The sequence below is a fragment of the Oncorhynchus clarkii genome, chromosome 1 (genome assembly GCF_045791955.1).
Source record: "Oncorhynchus clarkii lewisi isolate Uvic-CL-2024 chromosome 1, UVic_Ocla_1.0, whole genome shotgun sequence".
NCBI lineage: Eukaryota > Metazoa > Chordata > Actinopteri > Salmoniformes > Salmonidae > Oncorhynchus > Oncorhynchus clarkii.
In genome coordinates, this window is record NC_092147.1 from 56,126,292 (window position 1) to 56,153,379 (window position 27,088).

At 39.9% G+C, this 27,088-nt stretch overlaps 1 protein-coding gene across 1 annotated transcript in view; it reads left to right on the plus strand.

The window, feature by feature from the left end:
• The window catches only part of LOC139406872 (phospholipid phosphatase 4-like), a 185,431-nt gene that overhangs the window by 149,043 nt on the left and 9,300 nt on the right, over positions 1 to 27,088 (plus strand). Inside the window, exons 7-8 of the mRNA XM_071150034.1 lie at positions 8,859 to 8,922; positions 9,258 to 9,382. Coding sequence (XP_071006135.1) covers positions 8,859 to 8,922; positions 9,258 to 9,382 — 189 coding nt within the window. The remainder of the gene's footprint in view (positions 1 to 8,858; positions 8,923 to 9,257; positions 9,383 to 27,088) is intronic.

Consider the following 27,088-nt stretch of genomic DNA (forward strand, 5'->3'; position numbering starts at 1 on the left):
TATATGCTATCAATATTGCTTGTAATTGATATAAGTCAACATCTAAGTATTTTTATGTAAATTGCTATGGCTGTATCAGACGCGCAAACATTGGGTGAATAAGAAAAACACGAATGCCACACAATGGTTAATAGATGCATTAACAGAAATGTATGCAACCAAAAGACTGGATTAACGGTACATTTCCTAGGCCTACTGGTGACATATGTAATGGGGAATTTATCAAAATAAACTATCAAATGGCAAACAATTCACACAATGAAACAATGAATGGGCAAGAATTGGCGGGAGACAGCTGAGATCATTCTGGAGAACTGAGTGCATGCATTCTGGAGAGAAAAACCGGTCAGATCTTCGCCACACACCCCTCCCATTTCTTCTTCTCAACATTTTTAATTATACTCAAGACACATTATCTTCACACATATCTTAGATACTTTTCACTGACAGCCGCAACTCAGTATTCAGCTAGGCCTATTGCCACATGTTGCCCAAATTTTTCACTTCCCAAATAGTCCTACACACTTGTGATTTGAAACAATCCATAGGTTGTTGTTTTTTTAAAGCTAATGATCTGCTTTGGCTAAGTGATACTATGTGGTGAAGTATTTCAAATTATTTTATTTAGACAGGAGTAATTATATAATTTTGTCAGAACATCAATTTACTTTAGGGGAAGCCAGCATCCGAACGATGCACTGTGCAACAGCCAACTTTATTTTCCAATTCGCAAGTGGCTGAAACGAGAGATCTGAATAATGACAAGATGCTCATGTCTCTGCTTCAACATCTGCTTCAACATTTCCCAAAGGTGGGAATACAGGCAACAAGTTAAGGTCTGCATAATTTATGGCCATAGAAACGTATTGGACTTATTCTGGACAGATTGTGGTGAGAGTAAGCCCTCTCGCTTCGCCTCTTCCTTTCTGCTGATGAAACAGTGCCTGTCTGTCTTACAATATGTAGCACATGTATCTGATGCTGTAGGGACAGAATTAGTATGACATGCCATACTATTTTTGTCCAGACAAAATCAGATACATGGTCTACACATACTGAAACAGAGGGGCGCTGTTTTGTGTCTTTCTGTCAGCAGAGATGGGCAGTATTTATTTTACGTGTATTTGAAATATATGTTTAAATTACATGTTTTATTGGACTGGGCTGTACTACACTCCAATGTATTTTGTAACATGATACTTTTCAAAATACTTGTCTATACCATTTATTTTTAGCTGTTCACATTTATGTGGCCACCTACATTGGAATTCAAAGCCTGACGTGATAAGAGTGCCTGCAAAATGAACTAAATATAAATGTAGATGTAAAAACTAACAATTGCAAAGCATGCTGAGTATTACTCTAATGAGCTCTGCCTAGAAACAAGGCCAATGACAATACCCAGCGTGCTTTGCAGTTGTTCCTTTTTACATTTACATAAATGTTTTGGTCATTTAGCAGATGCACTTGTCCAGACTGACAATGCGTTCAGCAAAGATAGGTAACGGGTAAAAAACATATCTTAGTGAGTAAGAAGTTTCCGTTTGGCTGGCTACTTTCAAATTAGATTTTGTGTTTTTACAATACATGTATTGTAATGAAATGTAAGATTTTGCACAAGTTTCTTATATTTTACTTTGATACATTGGCATTTCGGGTATTTTATAATGTATGCCCATTCCCTTCTCAGTTAAATGTATTCCAAATCTCTGTTACATAAATTGACCAGTATTCCAATATTTTATTTGGATGTGCAATGAAGTAGGGCAGCCATGAAGACAGCCTTGCAACAATCATGTCGCTGTCACTAACAAACACAGTCATGGCTGGTAACTATACAATTCACTCAAAAGGCACATAAATGACTGTAACACTGCAGGTGTTAATTTGTTAACACTGAAAAAGGGTAGCAGCATAAGTGCTTAGCAAAGTGTTAACTCGGAAAAGTGTGGACCTATATAGTCTCTGGAAAATTGTTACAATCACCACTGGAGAATGTTCTGTGTACTGTAGAATACAGTGCTAGATTAAATGCCCTCTTAGGGATAGTGGGCATTATTCGGAAATTTGGATGAATGAAGTGCCCAAAGTAAACTCCCTGTTACTCAGGCTCAGAAGCTAGGATATGCATATAATTATAGTAGTATTGGATAGTAAAAACTCTAAAGTTTCCAAAACTGTTAAAAGGATGTCTGTGAGTATAACGTAACTTATACAGCAGCCAAAAATCCGAGGAGAATCCATCCGTAATTTTTGTTTTTGGAGGTGACTCCATTTAAAATGCCTGTCTATGGGGAAATCAAAGGAATACCTCCCAGATTGCAGTTCCTAGGGCTACCAGCAGATGTCAACAGTCTTTAGAAAGCGTTTCAGGCTTGTTTTCTGAAAAATGAGCTAGATTTTGTAGTTTTTCTAAGTGGCTCCAATTTTGGCTGTACTGTTGTGGCGCACGTCGGTGAGGGCGCGCACTCCTCGTAATTTATGTCCAGTAATGAACATACTATTCTCCGTCTTAAATTGTATTATTTATTTACATGTTAGGGTACCTGAAGATTGATTGGAAACGTTTCTTGACTTGTTTGGACAAAGTTTATTTGTAACTTTCGGGATTAATTTGTATGCATTTTGAACGAGGGAAACAAAAGGACCATTTCTTATGTAACTGGGACCTTTGTGATTCCAAACAGAGGAAGTTCTTCGAAGGTAAGTGATTTATTTTATCACAAATTTTGACATTCTGTGCTTGTTTGGAAAATGTTTGTAATGCTTTTTTACGTGCGGCGCTGTCTTCAGATAATCACATGGTGTGCTTTCGCCGTTAAGCCTTTTTGAAATCTGACAAAGCGGCTGGATTAACAAGAGGTTAAGACACTTGTATTTTCATGAATGTTTAGTTTTACCAATTTTGTATTTTGAATTTCACGCTCTGCAATTTCACTGGATGTTGGCCAGGTGTGCCGCTAGCGTCCCACCTAGCCCAAATAGGTTTTAAAGATACACTATTAATGCTATACCTGCACAGAAAATTGACCAGTGTTTTTATTTTTTATATTGTATTATTTATTGAATAAAAAACGTGAACCCGAACCCTCCAAGATCCCCCCCACAGTTCCCCAATAGCTGTCCCTCAAACATTCGAGACCCCTCCCACAGTCCCCAGGAAGAAAAATAAAAAATACAATGAATTCCATTCCCCCCCCCAAGAACCCCTCAATCCACCAACAACCAAGACAATGAACTAAAGAGAAAAAAGGAAAAGACAGAAGAAAACAGCAAACAAGAATGTAAAATTAAAAAACAATAAAAAATACATTTAAAACAAAGGACATCAAGGACAACTAAAATCATAACAGCAATGCCAACTGTATATGTGTATGTGCATTCTGGCACTATTACATGTATGTGTGTATTGTATGTGTTTATTTGAATGAGAGTGTGTGTATATGCATGTGTACAAACACCAGCACGGCACCAGCCTCAGGCAAACCAATATTAGTTGTAAAAAACACTGCCACTTAGTGTCATTCAAATGCACTTTTTATTATGTTTTATTTAGACTTTTTTTTACTCTTCTCTTTGACCATCATTCTATCTCTCACACATCAGCTCCTCTCCCACTTGTCTCCAATTCCACATCCCAACCCTCAGTTTCCCTCAGCCCATCCCATCTATCTCTGCTAGCCACCCACTTCGAGTTTCTACGAAATACATATCTTTCAACTATGCTGTGATGTTTAAAGTGCAATTTCAATCTATATAATCGAATAGAATACACAGATTGCCAGTTGAAGATAAATAATTTTACTAAGAGTATTAGTATATTAGTAATTGACTGACCCGGTCTCTCCAGATCTCCTAACAGTACTATTTATAGGGTCAATTTTAGATCAATGCTGTGCATTTTCAGCCATTCCTGAACCTGAGACCGGAAAACAGGCTACCTGAGGGCAAAACCAAAATAATGGTCTATTGATTCTGTGTCCTCACATAAAAATCTGCAAAGCTTCGATGATTTTACGTCCCAAATATTCAACATTTTGTTGGTGGCAAGTATGCTATATAATAATTTTTGCTGAAAAGCACGAAGTCTTGAATCTTGCTTACCACGGAATCAGTACATCAAAAATCTCTTCCCAAATATTTTGCAATCTGTATGGCACAGTTGTCAACATCCTGGTACTCAAATGAAACTGGTATACTTAACTATTTATGCTATTTTTATTCCAACCTAAGGTTGCTATACATTATTTTACCCATTTTATAAGAGAATTACCGCAATTGAAAAAATCCAGGCGTTTATAAACAAAATTCAGTCTTACTTTATCTACTGCCTTTTCTAAATCCGCTATAAATACCATTCCTGGCTTCTTATATGTTTCATGGTGTTCTATTATTTCTAGTAGTTGTCGTATATCTCCAATGTATCGTCCATGTAAAAAACCTGTCTGATCAGGATGAACAATATCTGGTAAAACCCTTTTAATTCTGAGTGCTGTGCATTTTTCTAAATGTCGTTAAATGTCAAGAACTTGAAGTTTCTTCAAGTGCAGTCGCAAAAACGACCAAGCGCTATGACGAAGCTGGGTCTCATAAGGACTGCTACAGGAAAGGAAAACCCAGAGTTGCCTCTGCTGCAGAGGATAAGTCCATTAGTGTTACGTGCACCTCAGATTGCAGCCCAAATAAATGCTGCACTGATTTCAAGTAACAGACACATCTCAACATCAACTTCTCAGAGGGGACTGCGTGAATCCTTCATGGTCGAATTGCTGCAAAGAAACCCCTACTAAAGGACACCAATAATAAGAAGAGACTTGCTTGGGCCAAAAAACATGAGCAATGGAAATCTGTCCTTTGGTCTGATGAGTCCAAATTTGAGATTTTTGGATCCAACCATCGTGTCTTTGTGGGAAGCAGAGTAGGTGACCGGATGATCTCCGGATGTGTGGTTCCCACCATTAAGCATGGAGGAGGAGGTGTGATGGTGTGGGGGTGCTTTATTGGTGACACTGTCAGTGATTTATTTAGAATTCAAGTTACTGTAGTGACTTTGCTTTCATTAATCTGATTACTTTTATTTATCGAATCAACTAACTATGTTTAATTGTTACCGATTAAATTAATCATGTAACAATCAACTCATTAGCAATTTGGGGCACCACGAGAGAAGTTGTTAACTTCTTGAAGCACCCATCCCTTTAGCGGGATCATTTTCATCAACACCCGCTAAATTGCAGCACGCCAAATTCAAATGAATTACTAAAAATATTTAATTTTCATGAAATCACAAGTGCAATATAGCAAAACACAGCTTAGCTTGTTGTTAATCCACCTGGCGTGTCAGATTTCAATGCAGCTTTTCGGCGAAAGCATAACAAGCGTTTATGTAATATCACTCTCAGTAGACAAAATATTACAAACACTAGCAGCCAAGTAGATTGGTCACGAAAGTCAGAAAAACAATAGATTAAATCGCTTACCTTTGATGATTTTCGGACATTTGCACTCACGAGACTCCCAGTTACTCAATAAATGTTCCTTTTGTTCCATAAAGATTATTTTTATATCCAAAATACTACGACATCGCAGACAAAATTCCAAATAGTATCCGTAATGTCCACAGAAACATGTCAAACGTTATTATAATCAATCCTCAGGTTGTTTTTAAAATATATAATCGATAATATATCAACCCAGACTGTCACTTTTTCAAAATGAGAGGGAGAGATAATGGCTGCCCCACTGTTGCGCAAGCAAAACTGCGAACACCCAGCTATCCACTGACGCGATGTTATCTTTCTCGCTCATTTTTCAAAATAAATGCGTGAAACTATGTCTAAAGACTGTTGACACCTTATGGAAGCCATAGGAAAAGGAATCTGGTTGATTTCCCTTTAAATGGAGGCAAGGCATCCAATGGAACAGAGAGCTTACCGGAAAAACAGCACTTCCTGGTTTGATTTTCCTCAGGTTTTCGCCTGCAATATCAGTTCTGTTATACTCACAGACAATATTTTGACAGTTTTGGAAACTTTAGAGTGTTTTAAATCATAATCTGACAATTATATGCATACTCTAGTTTCTGGGCCTGAGAAATAGGCAGTTTCAAATGGGTATGTTTTTTACCCCAAAACAAAAATCCTGCCCCCTACACTCAAGAGGTTAATATGGATCACACCCTTCTTTTCAATTTCTGCCTGTAGCCCAGGACCTGAAGCAAGGAAATGCATATTCTTGATATTATTTGAAAGGAAACACTTTGAAATTTGTACAAATGTGGAATTAATGTAGGAGAACATAACACAATAGATATGGTAAAAGGTAAAACAAACAAAAAAACATATGTTTTCTATTTTTATTTGTGTTGCATCACCTTTGACATGAAGAAGAAAAGCCATACATTCAGATAGGATGATGTCCACAAGAGGGCAACAGCGTATGTGCAAAGTTTCAGACTGATAACTTCAAGAATGAGTGAGCTTCGTGAAATTTAGTTTGAAGTCACCAAGGTGTCCCTCACGAGTTGCCTAAATGTAGTGGCCTCCAAGTGGCCAAAATGGTAAATTGATACATTTTCAAGAACATAACTAAAGAACATACAAAAATGCTATGCTAATAAAAAATATGTTTACACACTCCCAGTAATGTCATACATGATGGATCATTAGCTTCCCTACAAAAAAGGAACGAACAGGAGACACGACAAGAATGCTGATCCAATGTCTCCAAACACAGAAGTTAAATATTTAAGATAAGGGCCAAGTTGGCAGCTAACATTGATCTAATGTCATAAGGTAACACACCACAAACAAAGTGAAAAAATGTACATGTGTATATATATATAAAGTTGAAGCGTGGCTTCTGATTGGTCGACCAGCGTTGAATGGTTCTTGTCACTGGTACATCCTGTTTGAGTGTCTGCCTATAAGACGGAACAAACAAGATGGCATGGTCGGATTTACCGCAGGGAGGGTGCAGGAGGGCTTTTTATGCATCCCGGAAGTTGGAGTAGCAGTGGTCGAGAGTATTTGCCCTGCATGTCATGCAATCAATATGCTGGTAGAATTTAGGTAGCCTTGTTCTCAAATTTGCTTTGTTAAAATCCCCAGCTACAATAAATGCAGCCATAGTGTCCAGTTTACATACAGTTGAAGTTGGAAGTTTACATACACCTTAGCCAAATACATTTAAACTCTGTTTTTCACAATTCCTGACATTTAATCCGTGGAAAAGTCCCTGTCTTAGGTCAGTTAGGATCACCACTTTATTTTAATAATGTTAAATGTCAGAATAATAGTTGAGAGAATGATTTATTTCAGCTTGTATTTCTTTCATCACATTCCCAGTGGGTCAGAATTTTACATACACGCAATTAGTATTTGGTAGCATTGCCTTTAAATTGTTTAACTTGGGTCAAATGTTTCGGGTAGCCTTCCACAAGTTTCCCACAATAAGATGGGTAAATTTGGGCCCATTCATCCTGACAGAGCTGGTGTAACTGAGTCAGGGTTGTAGGCCTCCTTGCTCACACACGCTGTTTGAGTTCTGGCCACAAATGTTCTATAGGATTGAGGTCAAGGCTTTGTGAAGGCCACTCCAATACCCTGACTTTGTTGTCCTTAAGGCATGTTGATATAGGACTCGTTTTACTGTGGATATAGATACTTTTGTACCTGTTTCCTCCAGCATCTTCAGAAGGTCCTTTGCTGTTGTTCTGGGATTGATTTGCACTTTTCGCACCAAAGTACGTTTATCTCTAGGAGACAGAACGCGTCTCCTTTCTGAGTGGTATAACTGCTGGTATAACTGGTATAACTGTGTTTATACTTGCGTACTATTTTGTACAGATGAATGTGGTACCTTCAGGCGTTTGGAAAATGCTCACAAGGATGAACCTACAATATTTTTTCTGAGGTCTTGGCTGATTTCTTTTGATTTTCCCATGATGTCAAGCAAGAGGCACTGAGGGTAGGCCTTGAAATACATCCACAGGTACACCTCCAATTGACTCAAATTATGTCAATTAGCTTATCAGAAGCTTCTAAAGCCATTACATAATTTTCTGGAATTTTCAAGCAGTTTAAAGGCTCAGTCAATTTAGTGTATGTAAACCTCTGACCCACTGGAATTGTAATACAGTGAATTGTAAGTGAAATAATCTGTCTGTAAACAATTGTTGGAAAAATTACTTGTGTCATGCAGAAAGTAGATGTCCTAGCCGACTTGCCAAAACTATAGTTTGTTAATAAGACATTTGTGGAGTGGTTGAAAAACGAGTTTTAATGAATCCAACCTAAGTGTATGTAAACTTTCGACTTCAACTGTAATTACTCTATTAGTTTGCTATCCTTCCAGTCACCTCTGCTATCTCCAGGCCCCAGAATCCTGGGGCGGCAGGTAGCCTAGTTGTTAGAGCGTTGGACTAGTAACTGGAAGGTTGCAAAATTGAATCCCTGAGCAGACAAGGTAAAAAGGTCGTTCTGCCCCTGAACAAGGCAGTTAACCCCCTGTTCCTAGGCTGTCATTGAAAATAAGAATTTGTTTTAGCCTAGTTAAATAAAGGTTAAAAAAAACATATCCCTTTAATGTTCTGTTTTATTACTACATCAAATGCAGAATAACTGGCACAGATCCAGAATCTCTACCAGAGTTGCAAAGAAAACAGTACAATGGATCTCAAAAATGGATCTCAGATATCATTCATCTGTAATAGATACATGCGTGCCCTCTGACTCAGGTTTATTGTTGAGGTTGTAAGTGCTGTGTCACCCCCGGTTGATCAATAATTTTGCTGTGTTGTGTTTTACTATGTCTCTGTAAAACTTGTTTCTGTCTCTGGTTCTTTCTATGTCCTGTAGCTGTCTCACTGGCTCTAGCCTTGAATGGAGTCTTCACAAACACTATCAAGTTGATCGTTGGCAGGTAAATACGTCATTGCAGTACACCAACTAGACTCAAAAACTGTTTGTGAAAGGTTGAATTATTTATCAATGAGTACCTTATTTAAATTGGCATTCACCATTCAGTTATGCGGTGTGGCACTTAATTGTATTTATTTAATTTTTATTTAACCGTTATTTAACTATGCAAGTCAGTTATGAACAAATTCTTCTTTACAATGACTGCCTATGGGACTCCCAATCACGTCTGGTTGTGATTTAAATAATTAACTAAATGCCTTGACATGTACTTAAAGTTAACTTTAGGTGACATAACTTTAGCGATTGATTGAAATGTCTACTTCCTTTTCTCTGCAGACCCAGGCCAGACTACTTCCAGCGTTGTTTCCCAGATGGACAGGTGAATGTTAAGATGCTGTGCACCGGAGAACCATACCTGGTGTCAGAGGGACGCAAGAGTTTCCCAAGCAGCCACTCTTCTTGTGAGTGTCAGTCAGTCAGCAGCCACAACACTGTCGATCAGTATGTTTTAGGGATCAGTTTGAGCCAGGCAAGGCACAGAATCCCTAATCTTGATCCCAGCAAACCAAAACTGGTTCTGTGTAAGTTCTCAGAACATCGGTTAGGTTGTAGCAAATGTTCTCATAACACAAAAACTGTCCAGTTGTGATGATCAGTATATAATGTTTGTATAAACATTCGCTTGACGTTGCAAGAACGTTCCCAGAAAACATTTAGTCTGTTCTTTGAAGGTTCTCAGAAAGTTTAATTAGGTTGTGGGAACATTGTGGGGATTTTGCAAGAGATAGTTTCCCAAAACACAAAATCAGTCTACTTGTGATGACATTCTTAAAATGTTTGAATGTTCTTAGAATGGTTTTCATATGTTCCCAGAATTATACAATTCACTTTTGAACAGTGGTTTCTTTAATGTGTTAGTGTTATCTTACTGGTGTTAGGTTCTAAACAAACAGGCGACTAGTAAAAAGCTCATACCAATGTTATTCACCCACTGTGTCAAACAGCTGCAAAGACAAAAACATGATTACACAAGCACATATATTTATACCCTCCTACTAGAAGGAGTCAATTCTTTGCAAATCTAGACAGCCAATACATCTCTGCTGCTAGACAGGAACTTAATTGGTTCCCCTCACTGGTGTAGTCATGGCCCTGCCTCATGCTAGAACCAATATGGGAATGGAAGTATATGTGTGTGTAATAGGACTTCTCACTTCACCTGACTTGACCTCGGGACAAATTCCTCACTCCTCCCTAATCCACGGCTGTCCTACCTTATCAGTGACTGAAACCAGACTGTTGCCTTTTGTCTTCCTCCGTAAGAGTCATGGTACGTAACAATAACATGTTTGACAGAATCTAAGCTTTCTGTAACTTTTTCTTAGAAAAACATATTTGGCGATCAAAAACATTTGAATGTTTGTGGGACATTATCAGCCTAATATTAACTCAAACCCTAACCAGGGTTTTCTCAGAACCAATTTATTTGAATCCAATGATGATTTGCTGAATAATGTTTAGGGGAACGTTATTGAAAAGATCATGTCATAACGGCACACTATAGCTTTATGAGAGCATTGTGGGAATATTCCCTGCTTCTTGTTATGGGTGATTTAACTTCTTATGGCTGCAATCCCGTTAACGGGAGCGATATGACAACAGCCAGTGAAAGTGCAGTGCGCCAATTTCAAAACATCAAAAATATCATAATTAAAATTCCTCAAACATACATGTATCTCATACCATTTTAAAGCTAATCTTGTTGTTAATCCTACCACAGTGTCCGATTTCAAATATGCTTTACAGCAAAAGCACCACAAACGATTATGTTAGGTCACCACACAGCCATTTTTCCAGCCAAAGATTTTCCAGCCAGAGTCACAAAAACCACAAATAGAGATACAATTAATCACTAACCTTTGATCATCTTCATCAGATGACACTCATAGGACTTAATGTTACACAATACATGTATGTTTTGTTTGATAAAGTTCATATTTATCCAAATATGAGTTTACATTGGCGCGTTACATTTACTAGTTCCAAAAACATCCAGTGATTTTGCATAGCCACATCATTCAACAGAAATACTCATCATAAATGTAGATGATAATACAAGTTATACACATGGAATTATAGATATTACCTCTCCTTAATGCAACCGTCAGATTTTTAAAAAACTTTACGGAAAGAGAAACCCATGCAATAATCTGAGACGGCGCTCAGAAGTAAAAGTCACAATAGCCGCAATGATGGCGTCAACATAAACAAGAAGTTACATGATAAATACTCCCTTACCTTTGATGATCTACATCAGAAAGCACCCCAGGAATCCCAGGTCCACAATACATGTTTGTTTTGTTCGATAATGTCCGTTATTTATGTCCAAATACCTTCTTTTGTTAGCGGGTTTGGTATACATATCCAAACGCTCATTCTGGTCAGCGTTACATCGGACAAAAACTTCAAAAAGTTATATTACAGGTCGAAGAAACATTTCAAACTAAGTACAGAATCAATCATTAGGATGTTTTTAACATATAGCTTCAATAAAGTTCCAACCGGAGTATTCCTTTGTGTCTTCATGAGAGATTTGGAACGCAAGTGGATACCATGAGGAATAAACATGGTCAGAAAATGGCTCACTGCCAGACACCTGATAGATTCTGCTCTCATTCACTCCCACAACACTGTAGAAGTCCCATTCAAATTCCTATTGATGGTTGACATTTAGTGGAACCCCTAGGCAGTGCTATCTCAAGAGGATTTCATTGGGGACTCTGGTGAATACATACAAAGCTCAGATTTCTCACTTCCTGTTTTGATTTCTCCTCAGGATTTTGCCTGCCATATGAGTTCTGTTATACTCACAGACATCATTCAAACAGTTTTAGAAACTTTTGTTTTCTATCCAATACTACTAATAACATGCATATATTAGCAACTGAGACTGAGGAGCAGGCAGTTTACTTTGGGCAACTTATTCATCCAAGCTACTCAATACTGCCCCCCAGCCCTAAGAAGTTTTTAATTAACATCATCAACATTAGCAGAACATTCCTATAATGTTTTCTCAGAACCATTTCTATTGCTCTCACATTTTGTTGCGACAGAAAATTCTGAAAACTTTACTGATAATTTGTGTGATTACATTATCTGAAAACAGATGTTCTGGACAACATTTTAGTGAACGTTAGGAGAACATTTAAGAACATTCTTTGAATGTTTTTGGGGTGTTCATTATCCTAATTTTAGATATAACCCTAACTAGAACTTAACTTCTTGACCATACTTGAGACGCAGACGTCTCAAGTATGCCCCTGGAAATGCAAATGCGCTACGCTAAATGCTAAATGTACTCGTTACAACTCAATCTTTGATCAAAATTCACAAGCAGGGTATTGAATTAAAGCTACACTCGTTGTGAACCTAGCCAGCAAGTCAGATTTTTAAAATGCTTTTCGGCGAAAGCATCAGAAGCTATTATCTGATAGCATGCACCCCCCAAAATGCCAGCACGACACGTAAACAACAGATTTTGCGGTAGCCGGCGCTACCCAAAACGCAGAAATAAAATATAAAACATTCATTACCTTTGACGAGCTTCTTTCTTGGCACTCCTATATGCCCCATAAACATCACTATTGGGTCTTTTTTTCGTTTAAATCGGTCCATATATACCCAAAATAGCTTTGTATGGAAGCTGTGTCATTCAGAAAAAATCATCGTTTTTAAACGCTGCGTAATTTTTTTAAATTAAAAAAGTCGACGATAAACTTTCACAAAACACTTCGAAATCCTTTTGTAATCCAACTTTAGGTATTAGTAAACGTTTATAATCTATCAAAATTATTACAGGGCGATGTCTCTTCAATAGGTCTTCACTTCAAAAACAATGACATCTGATATCTCCCTCAACTGCATCCGGGTGAAGACTGGGAAAATGGAGTTCAGATAGAAGGATTTTCCAACAATTAATTCAATTGAAAATTAGGACAATGGCGCCATCGTGCGGAATTTGTATGAATTGCAGGCAGATTGCCATTAAATTCTGTTGGAACTGGTGGAAGTGACTTATGGAAATTATTTTTAGCTTTCAGAGAGCAGTTTTTCTTGCGTTTTTCAATGAAACACACGATCTGTTATAGTCACAGCCGTGATTTAACCAGTTTTATAAACTTCAGAGTGTTTTCTATCCACACATACTAATCATATGCATATACTATATTCCTGGCATGAGTAGCAGGACGCTGAAAAGTTGCGCGATTTTTAACAGAATTTTCGAAAAAGGAAGGGGTAGAAGTAAGAGGTTTTAATAGGAATCTTAGCTAATGTTTTAGGAATGTTCCCGGTTTGCTAGGATCACATAATGAGTAGATATTTGGGACGCAACAGGATTTTTAGATCAGTGATTCTGTGCAATCCGACTAATGGAGTCAATCTCAAACTTTGCTCTGTCAGTAGGCTACATATCATAATGTCACAAGGACACCTTTCATTACACCTAAAGGCTGTATTACAGTAATCAAAACAAAATGGAAGGGTTTTTCCTTCCATGTATCGAATCATCCTATGGATGCCTCGAGACAGGATCAATGTCAATTTTGGCTACATCCCAAATGGCCCCCTATTCCCTACATAGTGCACTACCTTTGACCTTAGGTCTATGGGCCCTGGTTAAAGGTAGTGCACTATAAAGGGAATAGGGTGTCATTTGGGACACCGCTTATGACTCAGTCAACATCAGTCTCACAGTGACAATGTGAGTGTCATTTCTATTGCGGAGGCACTCATGGTACTGTATTTAGTAATTACTCTGAGCAGTACTGAAGATATACTGAGTTGTTATTCAAATTGAGTACTTGATTTGGCTACTGAGTTCTTATTAGATTTGCCGATCCTGGCCTGGACTGAACCTACAAAGAGTCGTCCTCATTTGGCTGCGTTGCTTATGTGTATTGCTTATGTGTATTAGGTGTAGATTACTGAGCTAAAGGGTAGAGCTGCTGCTTTCAAGGAGCGGGACTAACCCGGAAGCTTATAAGAAATCCCGCTATACCCTCCGACGAACCATCAAACAGGAAAAGCGTTTGGACTAAGATCTAATCGTACTACACCGGCTCTGTCGCTCATTGGATGTGGCAGGGGTTACAAACCATTACAGACTACAATGGGAAGCACAACTGAAAGCTGCCCAGTGACACGAGCCTACCAGACGAGCTAAACTACTTCTATGCTCGCTTCGAAGCAAATAACACTGAAACATGCATGAGCGCACCAGCTGTTCCGGAAGACTGCGTGATCTCGCTCTCCACAGCCGATGTGAGAAAGTAAGACCTTTTAAACAGGTCAACATTCACAAGGCCGGAGGGCCAGACAGATAACCAGGACTTGTATTGCAAGCATGCGCTGACCAACTGGCAAGTGTCTTCACTGACATTTTCAACCTCTCCCTGTCTGAGTTTGTAATACCAACATGTTTTAAGCAGACCACCATAGTCTCTGAGCCCATGAACACGAAGGTAACCTGCCTAAACGACTACACCCGTAGCACTCACGTCTGTAGCCATGAAGTACCTTGAAAGGCTGGTCATTGCTCACATCAACTCCCTCATCCCAGAAACTTTAGGCCCACTCCAATTTGCATACCGCCCCAACAGATCCACAGATGATGCAATCTCCATTGCACTCCACACTGCCCTCAGCCGCCTGGACAAACGTAATACCTATGTAAGAATGCTATTCATTGACTACAGCTCAGCATTCAACACCATAGTCCCCTCCAAACTCGGTGAGGTTAGGCAACAACACATCTGCCACATTGACCATCAACACGGGGGGTCCTCAGGGGTTTATGCTTAGTCACTTCCTGTACTCCCTGTTCACCAATGACTGCGTAGTCGTGCACGACTCCAACACCATCATCAGGTTTCATGATGAAAGAACGTTGGTAGGAGGAAGCCTATAGGCAGGAGGCCAGAGACCTGGCAGTGTGGTGCCAGGACAACAACCTCTCCCTCAATGTCAGCAAGACAAACGAGCTGATCGAAGGGGCGAACACGCCTCCCTTCCACATTGATGGGGTTGTAGTGGAGCAGCCCCTTAGGTGGCTGAAAATATTTGGCATGGGCTCTCAAAAAGGTCTACAGCTACACAATTGAGGATTTTTAGATCAGTGATTCTGTGCAATCCGACTAATGGAGTCAATCTCAAACTTTGCTACAGCTACACTGGCTGCATCACCGCCTGGTACGGCAAATGCAAGGCACTGGCCGGCTAGGCTTTTAGAGGGTGGTGAGAACGCTCCCTGCCATCCAGGACCTCCATATCAGGCGGTGTCAGAGGAAGGCCCACAAAGACTCCAGCCACCCAAGCCACAGACTGCTTTCCCTGCTACGCAAGCGGTACAAGTGCACCAAGTCTAGAACCAACAGGAACCTCAACAGCCTCTACCCCCAAGCCATAAGACTGCTAAGCAAAACTGCTAAATAGCTAATCAAAGGGCTACCCGGACAACCTGCACTAACACTCTTGCACTGACTCTATATACACACACTGGACTCTGCACACACACACAAACATACTTACACTGACACCCCAACATACACATACACACACCCAACATACTCCCACACACATAACATGCGTACACATGCATAATATGATCATAACAATCAATCAATCAATCAATCAAATGTATTTATAAAGCCCTTTTTACATCAGCCGATGTCACAAAGTGCTGTACACAAACCCAGCCTAAAACCCCAAACAGCAAGCAATGCAGATGTAGAAGCATGGTGGCTAGGAAAAACTCCCTAGTTTGGCCAGAACCTAGGAAGAACACTAGAGTGGAACCAGGCTCTCTGAGGGGTGGCCAGTCCTCTTCTGGCTGTGCTGGGTGGAGATTATAACAGAACATGGCCAAAATGTTCATAGATGACCAGCTAAGATAATAATAATCAGATAATAATAATCACAGTGGTTGTAGAGGGTGCAACAGCTCAACACCTCAGGAGTAAATGTCAGTTGGCTTTCATAACTGATCATTCAGAGATAGAGACAGCATGTGAGGTAGAGATAGAGTCCAAAACAGCAGGTCTGGGATAACACTGTCCTGACCCATAGATTTACACCTGTTATGACATAGGGCTGTTACGGTGACTGTATTTCCGCCACACCGGCGGTCACAAGTCGTGATGGAAGTGAAATTCCATGTGACTGTTTAGTCATGGTAATTAGGCTTCTCCAAGCTCTGATGCTGCTGATTGTCATTAATAGCCTACCAAACTTGCTAACTGCCTGGTACTCCATGCTCTGTTGTCTTTCTAATCACTCAAAAATCAAATCAAACACTTCATGAGAGCCCATGAGCTCATGTTGCACAACATTTCTATAGGCTATGCAATTCCGTGCGAAAACAGAATCAAATCAAATCAAATTTTATTGGTCACATACACATGGTTAGCAGATGTTTATGCGAGTGTAGCGAAATGCTTGTGCTTCTAGTTCTGACCATTCAGTAATATCTAACAAGTAATCTAAAAAACACAACTACCAACAACTACCTTATTCACAACAACTACCTTATACACACACAAGTGTAAAGGAATGAATAAGAATATGTACTGTACATATAAATATATGGATGAGCGATGGTCGAACGGCATAGGCAACATGCAGTAGATGGTATAGAGTACAGTATATACATATGAGATGAGTAATGTAGGGTATTTAAACATTATATAAAGTGGCATTGTTTAAAGTGACAAGTGATACATTTATTACATCCAATTTTTAATTATTAAGTGGCTAGAGATTTGAGTCAGCATGTTGGCAGCAGCCACTCAATTTTAGTGATGGCTGTTTAACAGTCTGATGGCCTTGAGATAGAAGCTGTTTTTCAGTCTCTCGGTCCCAGCTTTGATGCACCTGTACTGACCTCACCTTCTGGATGATAGCGGGGTGAACAGGCAGTGGCTCGGGTGGTTGTTGTCCTTGATGATCTTTTTGGCCTTAATGTGACATCGGGTGGTGTAGGTGTCCTGGAGGGCAGGTAGTTTGCCCCCGGGGATTTGTTGTGCAGACCTCACTACCCTCTCGAGAGCCTTACAGTTGTGGGCGGAGCAGTTGCCGTACCAGGCGGTGATACAGTCTGACAGGATTCTCTCGATTGTGCATCTGTAAAAGTGTTTTGTGATTGTTTTTGGTGACAAGCCAAATTTCTTCAGCCTGCTGAGGTTGAAGAGGAGCTTTTGCGCCTTCTTCACCAAGCTGTCTGTGTGGGTGGACCATTTCAGTTTGTCTGTGATGTGTACGTCGAGTTACATAAAACTTCCCACCTTCTCCACTACTATCCCGTTGATGTGGATAGGGGGTGATCATTCTGCTGTTTCCTGAAGTCCACGATCAGAATGATGGCCTCTATTAAAAAGAGGAGGATCCCATCAGCTTTCTATAGGCTTTGCCTACTATATTTATTTCTCAACCTTCCTAATATGAAGCATATTGCTACCCTTTAAAACAGGAGTATAGCCTACCTGGCTGGTATGAAAATTAAACATGGTTAAAGTATTTTTACATGTATTTTCTTTGCGGTTCCCCTGTTTCGATACAGGTGCATGTTAATGGTCCATTCTAAATCAAAATACATTTCACACATGTATTGTTTAGTATATGTAAAGACAAGATTTTATCAAAAATAGTGTAATGGGTGAGAATATGAGCCTATCACTTGTGAATTATATATTATCTCTTGTGAATGAATCCCAGTTTAAGGCAAACTGTGCATGCTTTTTCTTTGCGACTTTTTCAAATCTAGTTTCACACCTCATGAATCCTAGCCCATGGGCCTATATGTTTTGATAAACGTTGTATCACGACTAAAGTGGACAAATAACATCTTAAAATGAAACATATTAATCTGTTTTACAATGGGTGTAGAGCCAAGTTTGGGGAAGATCAATTTCACCATAAAAATTCACCTTTATAATAAACACATTACATGCATAATCACATTTGTGGTCGCTTTTGAGAATGGTGTTTTCCTGCTTATGGAACATTCTCGCTTATAGCCTACTGCCGGGTTGCTGCGCTTATAATGTAAAGAAATAGCATTATAGTTTATCAACATTTTAAGCTAAATGTTCACATCTGTTGCATCAGCCTAATTGTTTATAACATTTTTTTTCAGCGAGTGGTTGTATTAATTTGGGATCTATCGCATCCCACAACTGTCCCAGATTATGTTTGGAATATTTATTTCTCATACGGAATAGAATAGGTCAACTTTTGTACTATGAGGATAATAGATTGACAATGGCTCGTGCTGTTTCTGTTCATAAGGCCTACTGAGCTTGTTGGCTGACGAAAAGTACATGTATACAGTTCTTCCAATATGTTCAATATGCACCTTGGAATTGGATAAAAACACGGCAGTTGTGTACCCATTGTGTCTGTCATCACTTGTAGCCTGTGAGAAAAACCCGATCATGAGACTGAGAGCCATGTGAGTGAGAGGTGTTTAGGCAGGCAACGGGGAGAAGTTATATATTCAGCCTCAGGTCATAACAGCCACTGGCCAAGAAAGGCATGGGGGGGGGGGGGGTTATGGCCATACAAAGGGGATGCATCTGAGAAATTTGACGCATTACCAAGTGCTTGAATGCGAGACTGAGGAAGTGTGTACAACCTGCACAAAAAAACTAAGCAGAGCTCATGTCTTTCATGCAACTTTTTTCAAATCATAATTAGAGTCTCATTAAGCAGCATTAGAATGTATTAAAAATCAAAACATATAGCCCAACATTTGTATCACAACAAAATTAAGTATATAAACACAGCATAAAAAGAAACGTCCTCTCACTGTCAACCTCAGCAAACTTACCATGTGTAAATATTTTTATGAACATAACAAGATTCATCAACTGAGACATAAAATGAATAAGTTCCACAGACATGTGAATAACAGAAATTGAATAATGTGTCCCTGAACAAAGGGGGAATCAAAAGTAACAGTCAGTATCTGGTGTGGCCTCCAGGTGCATTAAGTACTGCAGTGCATCTCCTCCTCGTGGACTGCACCAGATTTGCCAGTTCTTGCTGTGAGATGTTACCCCACTCTTCCACCAAGGCACCTGCAAGTTCCCAGACATTTCTGGGGGGGAATAGCCCTAGCCCTCACCCTCCGATCCAACAGGTCCCAGACGTGCTCAATGGGATTGAGATCCGGGCTCTTCGCTGGCCATGGCAGAACACTGACATTCCTGTCTTGCAGGAAATCACAAAAAGAACGAGCAGTATGGATGGGGGCATTGTCATGCTGGGGGGTCATGTCAGGATGAGCCTGCAGGAAGGGTATCACATGAGGGATGAGGATGTCTTCCTAGTAACGCACAGCATTGAGATTGCCTGCAATGACAACAAGCTCAGTCCGATGATACTGTGACACACCGCCCCAGACCATGACGGACCCTCAATCTCCAAATCGATCCCGCTCCAGAGTACAGGCCTCGGTGTACCGCTCATTCCTTCGACGATAAATGCGAATCCAACCATCACCCCCGGTGAGACAAAAACGCCACTTGTCAGTGAAGAGCACTTTTTGCCAGTCCTATCTGGTCCAGCGACGGTGGGTTTGTGCCATTAGGCGATGTTGTTGCCGGTGATGTCTGATGAGGACCTGCCTTACAATAGGCCTACAAGCCCTCAGTCCAGCCTTTATCAATCCTTTTTCAGACAGTCTAAGCACTGATGGAGGGATTGTGCGTTCCTGGTGTAACTGGGGCAGTTGTTGCCATCCTGTAGCTGTCCTGCAGGTGTGATGTGCGGATGTGTCGATCCTGTGCAGGTGTTACACGTGGTCTGCCACTGTGAGGACGATCAGCTGTCTGTCCTGTCTCCCTGTAGCGCTGTCTTAGGCATCACACAGTAAGGACATTGCAATTTATTGCCCTGACCACATCTGCAGTCATCATGCCTCCTTGCAGCATACCTAAGGCATGTTCATGCAGATTAGCAGGGCCCTGGGCATCTTTCTTTTGGTAGAAAGGCCTCTTTAGTGTCCTAAGTTTTCATAATTGTGACCTTAATTGCCTACCGTCTGTAAGCTGTTAGTGTTTTAATGATCGTTCTACAGGTGCTTGTTTGTGGTTCATTGAACAAGCATGGGAAACAGTGTTTAAACCCTTTACAATGAAGATCTGTAAAGTTATTTGGATTTTTACAATTTATCTTTGATAGACAGGGTCCTGAAAAACGGCCATTTCTGTTTATGTTTACCTGTTTCTGTTAACCGCTCAACACAGAATAGCCAAATATGCTCACTCCCTCAAATCATTTGGAGAAAATATCCTTTCTAATTTATTTAGCCATGTTCAAATGTATTCTTCATACTATAAAATAATGGAGTTTTCAAAATAGAAGCCACTTCCTGTTTTGATTTTCCTCAGGGTTCCGCCTGCAGTATCAGTGCTGTTATACTCACAGACAATATTTTGACAGTTTTGGAAACTTTAGAGTGTTTTATATCCAATACTAATAATAATATGCATATATTAGCAACTGAGACTGAGGAGCTGGCCGTTTACAATGGGCACCTTTTCATCCAAGCTACTCAATACTGCCCCTGCAGCCATAACAGTTAAGGGATGGGTAGCGTCAAGAAGTTAATACCAATTATTATTTACAAGGACAGCCTACTCCTTCCTCTCTGTCGGGGAATTGAACCCCGGTCTGCCCCGTGCCCGCACGACACGGGGTTCTTCAGCTAAATAGCCCAGTACAGTATTTCCGACTGCCACGTTGTATAGCGCCATATTTTCCATTCCATCCTAATGGAAACCCAGAGGGTTTTTCATTTTTCTTGGAATAGAAACATCATAACATTAATCAAATTAATTAAGAAAGTACCAGTCAAAAGTTTGGACACACCTTCTCAATCCAGGGTTTTTCCTTATTTTTTACAAATTGTCTACATTGTAGAAGAATAGTGAAGACATAACAACTATGAAATAACACACATGGAATCTGTTAAGAACAAATTCTTATTTACAAGGACAGCCCTCTCCTTCCTCCCTGTCGGGGAAATTAACCCCGGTCTCCCGCTTGACTGCATTCTCTAGTACAGCCATTATGGAAGGCTATCAAATGCTTTTTAAAGATGGCCTCTGGTGGTCAAACTAGCACTAACCAACATTAATGGTACCAGAGGTTCCCACTTAAATAATGTGCTATAGAAGAATAGGTTGTTTTTAAAATATATAATCGATAATACATCAACCACAAATGTATTTCACAGTAGGAGAGGGAAAAGCCATACCTATCCAAATTCTGTTGCGCGAGCAAAACTCATGTGACCACTTGACGCGATGTTATCGTTCTGGCTCATTTTTCAATGCACCATGAAAGCTGCGCTGCAGTATGTGACCCGTTTCAGGAAACTAGGTGTATGTCGCAGGTCACTACTTCACAGAAGAGCCGCTTGAACATAAACTTTAAAAAAATCAATCTAAATGCTTTCTCGAACTTGAATTTTCATGTGCCTTAATAACAAACCTTGTTCTGTAAATACAAATACAATTGTTAAATTACAAGCCTAGTTGGCTTACCCACAGAAAAAGAGAGGAACCTTCCCGCTAGGCTGAGATAATGAGTGGGCTGGACATGCCAAGAGATGAGTTTGGATTGGTCTACCATAAAGCATGCTGCTGTCCATTTGAGCTAATCAGTATGTCTACGTAATCCTGTCTAACACAGCTTTTTTTATGTATCGCGTAGCAAAACTGCATAAGCCTAATGTCAAGTGAAAGTGTACTGTTAGCTAGCTAATGTTAGCTGGCTGGCTTGCCAGCTAACATTAAGTGTGTGCTCTCCACATTCTGTGAGTACGATAGCTAAGGAGATGGAGAAAGCACGGATTACCTATTCAAACTAAGGGCAAACATCCGACAGGAGAGGCGTCCGTCCATGATAAATACGGCTAAGATAGTCCAGCTAGCTACATTTTCAGATACTACACATTTCTAATTTTGACAGAAAGTGGTTTCATTTCAAGTTAACATGTACTGTTAGCTTGCTAACGTTAGCTGGCTGGCTCACTAGCTAATGTTACCTGTATGATCTTATTATTTGTATCTCAGAGCCATTTGCTTGACTAGTTATAGCTAGCTAACATTGAAGATTTGGTATTTTGTATTTTATTAGGATCCCCATTAGCTGTTGCAAAAGCAGATACTCTTCCTGGGGTCCACACAAAACATAAAACGTAATACAGAATGATATAATACAGAACGATATAGTACAGAATATCAATAGACAAGAACAGCTCAAGGAAAGAACTACATACATTTTTAAAAAGGCACACGTAGCATACATATCAATGCATATACACAAACTTTCTAGGTCAAATAGGGGAGAGACGTTCTTCCGCGAGATGTTGCTATATCTGTTTTTTTAAACTAAGTTTGCTGTTTTTTTGACCAATATGAGATGGAAGGAAGTTACATGTAATAAGGGCTCGATATAATACTGTATGTTTTCTTGAATTTGTCCTGGATTTGGGGACTATGACCAGACCCCTGGTGGCATGTCTGGTGGGATAAGTGTGTGTGTCAGAGCTGTGTGTAAATTGACTATGCAAACAATTTGGGATTTTCATCATAATATTTCTTATAAAAAGAAGTGATGCAGTCACTCTCCTCAACTCTTAGCCAAGAGAGACTGGCCCACATAGTATTAATATTAGTCCTCTGATTTCAAAGAGCAAAACGTGACACTCTGTTCTGGGCTAGCTGCAGTTTAACTAAGTCTTTCCTTGCAGCACTGGACTACACGACTGGACAATAATCAATATTAGACAAAACTAGAGACTGCAAAACTTGCTTTTTGGAGTGTGGTGTCAAAAAAACACAGCATCTCTTTATTACGGCTAGACCTCTCCCCATCTTTGCAACCATTGACTCTGTTTTTGACCATGACAGTTAACAATCTAAGGTAACGCCAAGTAATTTAGTCTCCTCAACTTGTTCAACAGCCATACCATTCATTACCAGATTAAGCTGAGGTCTAGTACTTAGGGCAGGCTAGCGGAACCCCTCGACAACATTCCGCTGAAAAGGCAGTGCACAAAACAAAAAAATATTTTTTTGAAATATGTAACTTTCACACATTAACAAGTCCAATACAGCAAATTAAAGATAAACTTCTTGTTAATCTACTCATCATGTCCGATTTCAAAAAAGCTTTACAGCGAAAGCACAACATATGATTATGTTAAATCACCACCAAGTCAAAAAAACACACAGCCTTTTTTCCAGCCAAAGAGAGGAGTCACAAAAAGCAGAAATATAGATCAAATTAATCACTAACCTTTGATGATCTTCATCAGATGACACTCATAGAACATCATGTTACACAATACATATATGTTTTGTTCGATAATGTGCATATTTATATCCAAAAATCTCTGTTTACCTTGGCACGTTACGTGCAGTAATATTTTGATTCCAAAACATCCGGTGATTTTGCAGAAATACTCATAATAAACATCGATAAAAGATACAAGTGTTATTCACAGAATTAAAGATAGACTTCTCCTTAATGAAACCGCTGTGTCAGATTTCAAAAAAACTTTACGGAAAAAGCATAATCTGAGAACGGCGTTCAGAGCCAAATACAGCCATAGAAATATCCGCCATTTTGGAGTCAACAGAAGTTAGAAATAACACCATAAATATTAATTTACCTTTGATGATCTTCATCAGAAGGCACTCCCATGAATCCCAGTTCAACAATAAATGACTGATTTGTTCCATAAAGTCCATCCTTTATGTCCAAATAGCCACTTGTTGTTACAGTGTTCAGCCTAGTAATCCATCTTCATGAGGCTTGAACACTTCGTCCAAACAAAAACTCGAAAAGTTACGTTACAGGTCGTAGAAACAAGTTAGACGATGTATGTTTTTACATAAAACATCAATAAGCTTCCAACTGGAGAATTTCTTTGTCTGAAGAAAAGCACTGGAACGAGAGGTAAATCTGTCGGGAGCGCACGTCACGAGCCTGAGACACTCTGCCAGACCACTGACTCTAACAGGTCTCATGAGCCCCTACTTTATAGTAGAATCCTCATTCAAGTTTCTAAACATGGTTGACATCTAGTGGAAGTCGTAGGAAGTGCAACTTGACTCCATAGACACTGTGTTCGGTAGACCAAGCTTTGAAAAACTACAAACCTCAGATTTCCCACTTCCTGGTTGGATTTTCTCAGGTTTTTGCCTGCCATATGAGTTCTGTTATACTCACAGACATCATTCAAACAGTTTTAGAAACTTCGGAGTGTTTTCTATCCAATACTAATAATAATATGCATATATTAGCATCTGGGACAGAGTAGGAGGCAGTTCACTCTGGGCACGCTATTCATCCAAAAGTGAAAATGCTGCCCCCTATCCCAAAATAGTTAAATTGCTTCCAGTAGCACAGTAGCAATCACCAAAGCTCTGGATAACATGAAACCAGCCTACCCAGCTGTAAAATGGTCAGAGTGGTGTGTTCTCTCATTATATTTCTGGAAGTATCTAGCAAGCTAGTCAATGTTAGCCAGTTAGCTTGGGTGCTTGACTGCTGTTGTGAAGTCAGAAAGTTCGGATCAACCCTACTCATCAGCCAGAGCGTCCAGTGTTGTCTCTGAATGCTACGAGAGCGAAACACCCAGAATTTACAAACAATCTGACACCACAGTTGCAGTCACCAACACTCTGGATAACATAGTACCCTAACCAGCTCTGCTAACCAGCTCTGCTATGTTCAATGAGCTGTACTCTCATTTGTGTCTGGAAGTAGCTAGCAAGTTAGCTTGGGTGCTTGACTGCTGTTGTTAGTACAGAATGCTCGGATCAACCCTTAAAGAGATGGGTGAGATGTCTTACTCACGTCGGCCATGGCGAAGGAGAGCCCACAGTCTTCGGTAGCGGGCCATGTCGGTGGCACTTTATTGTCCTCAAAGCGTGCAAAGAGGTTGTTTAATTTGTCTGGGAGCAAGCCATCGATGTTCGCGATGTGGCCAATTTTTTTTTGTAATCTGTTTGAGTAGATCCTGCCACATACCTCTCGTGCTTGAGCCGTTGATTTGCGACTCCACATTGTCTGTATGCTGACGTTTTTTTTGTTTGATTGCCTTACAGAGGGAATAACTACACTGTTTGTATTTGGTCACGTTTCCAATCACCTTGCCATGATTAAATGTGGTGGTAGGTGCATTCAGTTTTGCACGAATGCTGTAATCAATCGACGGTTTCTGGTTAGGGAAGGTTTTGATAGTCACAGTGGGTACAGCATCTCCTTTACACGTCCTTATAAACTCGCTCACCGAGTCAGCGTATACAATGTTATTGTCTGAGGCTACCCAGGAACATATCCCAGTCCACATGATCGAAGCAATCTTGAAGCGTGGAATCCGATTGGTCCGATCAGCGTTGGATAGACCTAAGCACGGGCGCTTCCTGTTTTAGTTTCTGCATATAGGAGGGGAGCAACAAGATGGAGTCATGGTCAGATTTGCCAAAAGGAGGGCGAGGGAGGGCCTTGTATGCATCCCGGAAGTTAGAGGAGCAATGGTCGAGTGTGTTACTTGCTCGTGTTCTGCAATCGATATGCTGGTAGAATTTAAGTAGCCTTGTTCTCAGATTAGTTTTGTTAAAATCCCCAGCAACAATAAATGCAGCCTCAGGATATATGGTGTCATGACGTTGCCCTCTTTGGGTACAGCAAGCACATTCCCCTCTCCCTGCCACCCCCTGGTTCCTTCAACTAGGCTGCTGTAGTCAGAGAGAGGTCGTAAATTCCTGAGAAGACCTGCCTCATGGCCACACAGACCGCTTGAATTTTGATAGAGAACAAAGGAATTTCTTCCATCTCACAGAAATTGAGGTCCGAACAAATTTCATGTTCCGGAGAAAGTATAAAAGATCGGTGAAGAATCCAGCTACAAACTGGTCCATTTGTTACAACTTGGGGAAGCTCATGGGAGACGGTGTGGACACGTTACCATAACGCTGTTTATATAATAGCCTCAGATATGAGGTTTACATCTAATTTTTGTATACAATAAATGACAACGTGAATTTACAAAAAACGAAACAGTACTGTGTGGCCCAAACACTAACACGGACACAAGCACCCACAAACCAAAAGTGAAACCAAGGCTACCTAAGTATGATTCTCAATCAGAGACAACTAACGACACCTGCCTCTGATTGAGAGCCATACTAGGCCGAACACAAAAACCAACATAGAAAAAACAAACAGAGACTGCACACCCCAACTCACGCCCTTACCATACTTAAACAAAGAATAAAATAACAGAACTATGGTCAGAACGATCCACATCCTGGGACAGCCCCTTTTCTGCAATTCCGAATAAAACCCAACTTTGAGAAATGATCACCAGACCATGTTTCTCTCAATCACGGGAGTACAAAGGTTGTAGACCATTGCTGAATCCTTTAATAATACCACGTGGTTAAACTCTTAGACTATCGATACCAACAGAATAACAACAAGTCTTTGATATTAATTACTAGTCGGCAGATAGGAATTCGGTATCATTGAATGCGAAGAACGACAACCGCCGAAACGTCCATTCTATAACAAGTTAATGAATGTCGCTCTGAACTGTCCCCTCTAACCAAGAGAGAGAGAGAGAGAGAGAGAGAGGACGAAACTCTCCAACAGAAACAAACTTTTCACCAGCGATCAAGACAACACACTGAGCGTAAATATTATTATATTGATTGCAATTGTTCCCGAATTTCAATTGTTATAATTATCACTCTGTAGTGACTTCTCAGCTGACTCCCCTTTTGCCCACTAAGCCGCGATGCCGGTTTAGCCCACTAGGGCACATTCCCCTATCATTTCTTGTAACCATATTTACCTTTGTTTGTTTATGCATTTCTATGAATTACTTAGTTATTAAAAAAGAAATGATTTAAGACAATTGATGATTTGATGATTTAAGACAATTGACAATTCATGACTCATAGTGAAGACTGAGTTCGTGCAGATAACCAACAATTTACGACGTTTGGAATGAGACTAAAGTGAGGTAAAGTAAATCATTAATTAATCAGAAGACTATTTGATCAGATATAACATATCTGAAAAGTTAT